This window comes from Aulostomus chinensis, chromosome 8, assembly GCF_037954235.1.
Source record: "Aulostomus chinensis isolate RoL2024-O1b breed Wild chromosome 8, RoL_Achi_v1.0, whole genome shotgun sequence".
NCBI lineage: Eukaryota > Metazoa > Chordata > Actinopteri > Syngnathiformes > Aulostomidae > Aulostomus > Aulostomus chinensis.
Genome location: NC_141327.1, coordinates 30407763 through 30414673, shown reverse-complemented (window position 1 = coordinate 30414673; position 6911 = coordinate 30407763). Strand labels below are relative to the sequence as shown.

Here is a 6911-nt window from a genome sequence, read left to right as displayed (position 1 = left end):
GGGCAGGTGTGAGCAGATGTGGGCAGGTGTGGGCAGGTGTTCGCAGATGTGAGCAGATGTGGGCAGGTGTGAGCAGATGTGGGCAGGTGTGAGCAGATGTGAGCAGGTGTGAGGAGATGTGGGCAGGTGTGAGCAGGTGTGAGAAGATGTGAGCAGGTGTGAGCAGATGTGGGCAGGTGTGAGCAGATGTGGGCAGGTGTGAGCAGATGTGAGCGGGTGTGAGCAGATGTGGGAATGTGTGAGGAGATGTGGGCAGGTGTGAGGAGACGTGGGCAGGTGTGGGCAGGTGTTCGCAGATGTGAGCAGATGTGGGCAGGTGTGAGCAGATGTGAGCAGGTGTGAGCAGATGTGGGCAGGTGTGAGCAGATGTGGGCAGGTGTGAGCAGATGTGGGCAGGTGTGAGCAGATGTGAGCGGGTGTGAGCAGATGTGGGAAGGTGTGAGGAGATGTGGGCAGGTGTGAGGAGACGTGGGCAGGTGTGGGCAGGTGTTAGCAGATGTGAGCAGATGTGGGCAGGTGTGAGCAGATGTGGGCAGGTGTGAGCAGATGTGGGCAGGTGTGAGAAGATGTGAGCAGGTGTGAGCAGATGTGGGCAGGTGTGAGCAGATGTGAGCAGGTGTGAGCAGATGTGGGTAGGTGTGAGAAGATGTGAGCAGGTGTGAACAGATGTGGGCAGGTGCCAGCAGATGTGGGCAGGTGTGAGGAGATATGGGTAGGTGTGAGCAGGTGTGAGGAGATGTGAGCAGGTGTGAGCAGATGTGGGCAGGTGTGAGCAGTTGTGAGCAGATGTGGGCAGGTGTGAGCAGATGTGAGCGGGTGTGAGCAGATGTGGGAAGGTGTGAGGAGATGTGGGCAGGTGTGAGGAGACGTGGGCAGGTGTGGGCAGGTGTTAGCAGATGTGAGCAGATGTGGGCAGGTGTGAGCAGATGTGGGCAGGTGTGAGCAGATGTGAGCAGGTGTGAGCAGATGTGGGCAGGTGTGAGCAGATGTGGGCAGGTGTGAGAAGATGTGAGCAGGTGTGAGCAGATGTGGGCAGGTGTGAGCAGATGTGAGCAGGTGTGAGCAGATGTGGGTAGGTGTGAGAAGATGTGAGCAGGTGTGAGCAGATGTGGGCAGGTGTGAGCAGATGTGGGCAGGTGTGAGGAGATATGGGCAGGTGTGAGCAGGTGTGAGGAGATGTGGGCAGGTGTGAGCAGGTGTGAGCAGATGTGGGCAGGTGTGAGCAGATGTGAGCAGGTGTGAGCAGATGTGGGCAGGTGTGAGCAGATGTGGGCAGGTGTGAGCAGATGTGAGGAGATGTGGGCAGGTGTGAGCAGGTGTGAGCAGATGTGGGCAGGTGTGAGCAGATGTGGGCAGGTGTGAGCAGATGTGGGCAGGTGTGAGAAGATGTGAGCAGGTGTGAGCAGATGTGGGCAGGTGTGAGCAGATGTGGGCAGGTGTGAGCAGATGTGGGCAGGTGTGAGCAGATGTGAGCAGGTGTGAGGAGATATGGGCAGGTGTGAGCAGATGTGGACAGGTGTGAGCAGATGTGAGGAGATGTGGGCAGGTGTGAGCAGGTGTGAGCAGATGTGGGCAGGTGTGAGCAGATGTGGGCAGGTGTGAGCAGATGTGGGCAGGTGTGAGCAGCTGTGAGCAGGTGTGAGGAGATATGGGCAGGTGTGAGCAGATGTGAGCAGGTGTGAGGAGATATGGGCAGATGTGACCAGACGTGGACAGGTGTGAGCAGGTGTGAGGAGAAATTGGCAGGTGTGAGCAGTTGTGGGCAGGTGTGAGCAGTGTCGGACGCGTCTTACCTTCCTGTCGAGACCTGTCTCAGACTCAGCTGGTTCCCATTGTGGAGCCTGCAGATGCCTCGAGTCCAGAGAAGCTCAGTTATGTCTGTACTTGAACGCACCGTATCGGCTCTTTTACTAGTAGCTGTTATATTGATATTTATTTATGAATATTTACAGTGTTGATAATATTTCCATCCCTCCATCTTCTCCCTGTTCTCCTGTTGAGGGTGGTGGGGGTGGAGCCTATCCCAGCAGCCTTCCCCCTGGACAGGTCACCAGTCCATGGCAGGGCCAACACATAGAGACAGACAACCATTGGCTCTCCCAGTCACACCTACGGTCAATTTAGAGTCTGGATTAACCTGGTCCCTCTTGATGTCTTTGGACTGTGGAGGAAGCTGGAGTACCAGAGAGAACCCAGCAGGAACAGGGAGAACATGGAGACTCACCCAGAAAGACCCCGTGCTGCAGCCGGGGCTCCACCCACAACCTTCTTGCTGGGGGCCACAGGGAGGACCACTGCTCCACCCACAACCTTCTTGCTGGGGGCCACAGGGAGGACCCCTGCTCCACCGGGCCGCCATTGATAATGTTTAATATTTAAATATATATTTTTTAGAGAAACATGTTTACCCTCCATTCACATTTTGTACATAATTGAAAACTTGTTTTCTTTACTAACCCAACATCGAATACGTGTTCAGACGCTGTGTGTGAACAAACAGCAAACACCACACTTAGCAGCCAGAACGCCGTCATCCCTCAGAGGAAAGACAAGGGAGTGTCAGGCCCTTCATCAAGTTCTCACACACAAGTTTGTTCCGTTCGATATTCTAAACCTCAGTTCGGCTGACGGACAAAATCTGTGTTCCTGGCGTAGCTGTCAATCACCCAGGCTTGCAAATATGATTTAGTTTATATGGTCCAAAGACTTCCATGTTACAAGACGTTCACTACCAGTGTCAGGACAAGGAATTCCAGCCAACAACCAGGCCAGTAACTGCCCCCACTGACGCTTCACTGCCACTGTAACAGCAAAGATGAGCCGTCCGTGGGCCCCAAGGATGCCGAGTCAGCCTTTCATAGCCAGAACGCCAGTGTGAGCATCAGCTGTGTTGCATTCACATGCAATCCCTCATTTCCAGGGTTGAAATATAACAAGTAGCTTTGGTGGGGAATTATAACAAAAATAAGGATATTGTAATTGATGAAGTCAGTCGTCCAGCTGGATCGTAGCTGTCAAACGTCTCAGAGCAGAAACCCTTGGAACCTTTCAAAGTAAAAGCCTTGTGTTTGAGTGACAACCTGCAGACATTTGTTGCCAACTTTCTGAATAAATGACCACATTTTTCATCAAACCTTTCATGATGATTTGCACCAGCATGTTGTGCAGGGCAGATGTGGGTCAAACGTGATGAGCCAGGCTTTATTTGAGCTCCATGTGGGTCAGGTGAGGTGGGGCTGTAGGCTCAGATTAGGCCGCCGCCTCCACATCGCCACTCAGGCAGAATCACTTTGGCCAAAATGAAGACTTGACTGTCATCACAGTTGGTGCCTGCAGCTCTGTAGACTGTGAGAATCTCATGAATTCAAATGTTAGGATTTAGCAGCACTTTTTGCTTCAAAGTATCAGTTCATTTGTGTCCGTCCTCCTCTGTCGAAATACGGCTGTAGGTTTTAGCTCTGGCAATGGTAAAAATGTTGGAAAACCAGGTTGGTTTTTATGAACCTTCTTTTTCTACTTGAAAAACTTTGATTCCACAACAAAACTTTTGGCAGATGTTTTACTGCAGGTTATTTGACTCTAGATGTTTTGTTGAATCCAAACATGTTGCCACTCAAAACCAGACATGACTCACAATTACAGTTGAACTACAGAAGTGGATCCAAGGGAGAGTGTGTGTGTGTGTGTATATACAGTCCAGTCAGGTTTATTAGTGTGGCACCAAACCCCAACCAAAGTTCTGTCCTGACTCTGTCCAAGTAGAGCAGGTCCAGCACCTCCCTCCTTCAATGAACCTCCACCCAACAATTCTCCATCAGCAGCACATCCTGCAACAGCAGCCACCAGAACCTTCCTTTACCAGCAGGAAGGTGGAGCAGATCCAGGATCAGTGGGGACGGAGAGAGAGCAGGAGAGCAGGACAGAGACAAAGACAGAGAATGGAGGAAGACAGGGAGACAGAAGGAGAGAGAGGGACAGAGATAAAGAGAGAGAGAAAGGAGGAGAGACTGATGGACAGAGACAAAGACAGAGAATGGAGGAAGACAGAGACAGAAGGAAAGAGAGGGACAGAGATAAAGAGAGAGAGAAAGGAAGAGAGACTGATGGACAGAGACAAAGACAGAGAATGGAGGAAGACAGAGAGACAGAAGGAAAGAGAGGGACAGAGACAAAGAGAGAGAGAAAGGAGGAGAGACTGATGGACAGAGACAAAGACAGAGAATGGAGGAAGACAGATAGACAGAAGGAAAGAGAGGGACAGAGATAAAGAGGGAGAGAAAGGAGGAGAGACTGATGGACAGAGACAAAGACAGAGAATGGAGGAAGAAAGGGAGACAGAAGGAGAGAGAGGGACAGAGATAAAGAGAGAAAGGAGGAGAGACTGATGGACAGAGACAAAGACAGAGAATGGAGGAGGACAGAGAGACAGAAGGAAAGAGAGGGACAGAGATAAAGAGAGAGAGAAAGGAGGAGAGACTGATGGACAGAGACAAAGACAGAGAATGGAGGAAGACAGAGAGACAGAAGGAGAGAGAGGGACAGAGATAAAGAGAGAGAGGAAGGAGGAGAGACTGATGGACAGAGAATGGAGGAAGACAGAGAGACAGAAGGAGAGAGAGGGACAGAGATAAAGAGAGAGAAAGGAGGAGAGACTGATGGACAGAGACAAAGACAGAGAATGGAGGAAGACAGAGAGACAGAAGGAGAGAGAGGGACAGAGATGAAGAGAGAGAGAAAGGAGGAGAGACTGATGGACAGACGGGGACGTGAGCAGGTGGAGCTACGGGTGGCAGCTGGAGCCTCTTCAGGTCTGGAGCCTCCTCCAGCAGCACCTGGATCTGGGATGAGGGGAGAAGAAGAGGAGTTAGTAACACGTATGAGGACAGGAGGAGAGAGAAGCCCAGTGCATCATGGGAGATCCCAGCAGTCTGAGCCTAGAGCAGCAGATCTAAGGGCCAGCCTAAGCAGTCCTGACTATAAGCCTGATCAACAAGGAGGTCTTAAGTCTGCTCTTAAACCTAGAGAGGGGGTCTGGGTCCTGGACTGAAACTGGGAGACGGTTCCACAGGAGGGGAGCCTGGTAGCTGAAGACTCTGGCTCCATTCTACTGTTAGAACTCTAGGAACCAGCAGGAACCCTGCATCCTGGGAGTGAAGGGTTCTAGCTGGATCATAGGGGACTAGGAGCTCTGTCAGGGATGAAGGAGCCTGGTTGTTGAGGACTTTGATGGTAGAAGAAGAATTTTAAATTCTGTTCTGAATCTGACAGGGAGCCATGCAGAGAAGCAGTCCAGGAGAGACCTGGTCTCTGCTACCAGCATGTTTTTTGATGCAGCTTCAATGATGCGTCTGTCATGTTGTGTTGTGTATCCTGACGCTAACAGCAGCTAAACTGTCCACAGTCGTCTGGGATGATGTTTGTCATGACCACGAATGAACTTAATTCATTCTCAAAAACAATCAATCCTCAGCTCTTGTGAGTGGAGACGTTTCTCTTCTTGAGGGGAAACACAGTTGCCTGGATCGATCATTTTTGAGAATTAGGGTGGCCTGGACGAGTGAGAATGTTCACAAATACATGAGCTCACTTCTTATCACTCGTGGATTATTGGTCACATGTCTGGATTATTGATGACCATGACCTGGAGTGTTTGTAGGTTTATGGTTTTTTACTCTCACTTTAGTCAGCCGTCAGTGTCCATGAACTTCAAGCTAAATATACGTAGCTGGCTCCTCCCACATTCAGGAGTCACTCAGAAGTGACGCAGGAGGGACAAACCATATTTGTCAGCTGAATCTTCCTGTTAGTGAGTACTTGGAAGGTAAAATACTCTCACTGAGTGAAGCATCACTCGAAAGACATTTCCCTCTGAAAAGTAGAATTCTTGCTCATCACTTGTCTCACAATCTAAACCTTCAGGTGGTTCGTTCTGTTCCAGAACGTCATGAGCCTGATGAGTCGGGAGTCTTATCAACCCTCATTCTCCGTCTCCAGGGTTACAACTGGAGCGATCTAGGAGAGGAGAGGAAGTCTGAGCTGCTGCTCTACGTGGTCCTGCCCTCTGTCTCCGTCCTCCTGCTGGCTCTCCTGGTGGGCTTTGTCTTCCGCTGGTGGTCCCGCAGCAAGTTCAGCCTGGCCAGCATCATCGCTCTGGACCTCCAGGATGCAGAGAGCAGTGCTGAGTTCCTGTCCTCACTGACAAGAAATGCTGAGCGCCACACCAGCACCAGCTCCAGTGGATCTGATGGAGTCTTTGTGATGGTCTACCTGCCTCCCCCCTACGAGGAGACTCTCACCAAGATCACCCGCGCCGCCAGCCTCTCCAGCTCCAAGGACACCGAGTCCATCAGGATAGAAGACCTGGAGGCAAAGCTGTGTCCAGAGCTCAAGTCCAGCGGCCGCTACGTGTGAGGGAGCAGCCGAGGGCTCGGGCAGGAGAAGCGCTCGTCTTTTCTGACTTTGTTGTGTTATGTTGTCGTCGTTCAGTCGCCACCCCTCAGCAGCTGTGCACTGATTCACCTGTTCCTCCCAGAATGCTGGTTCAGGGGCCGCAAACTTGAACTCCACCTGCCATCTTTAGATTCAAGAAATAAATTTGTCTAATACTGCACTGTGTTTACTTTGAGGAGTGAAGAGAATATGATGTGATCTAAAGTGTTAATGTCCACCTGAACAAATACGTCAGACCAGCTTTATCTGGAATAAACGCACACGACAAAGGGTTACTGTTGCTGTCATGCAGGGGCGGGCACCCATGTGCCATGGAGGGCCGTGTGCAGGTTCTCCTTCCAACCCAACCCTTTCACACACAGGTGACTCCACTGATTCACACACCTTCAGCCACAGAGGAGTGTCAGTCAGTGGTTGTTAGTTTGGTTGGTTCCATGGCACATGGGTGCCCACCCCTGATG

The 6911-nt window shown here is 51.2% G+C and overlaps 1 protein-coding gene across 5 annotated transcripts in view; it reads left to right on the top strand.

The window, feature by feature from the left end:
- smim28 (small integral membrane protein 28) overlaps nt 1–6726 on the top strand; it is a 17477-nt gene extending 10751 nt beyond the window's left edge. For all 5 annotated transcript variants that reach the window (XM_086212417.1, XM_086212418.1, XM_086212416.1 and 2 more), the window contains one exon: nt 5995–6726. In XM_086212417.1, coding sequence (XP_086068543.1) covers nt 5995–6411 — 417 coding nt within the window. In that variant the 3' untranslated portion in view covers nt 6412–6726. The remainder of the gene's footprint in view (nt 1–5994) is intronic.
- Nucleotides 6727–6911: the final 185 nt, after the last annotated feature.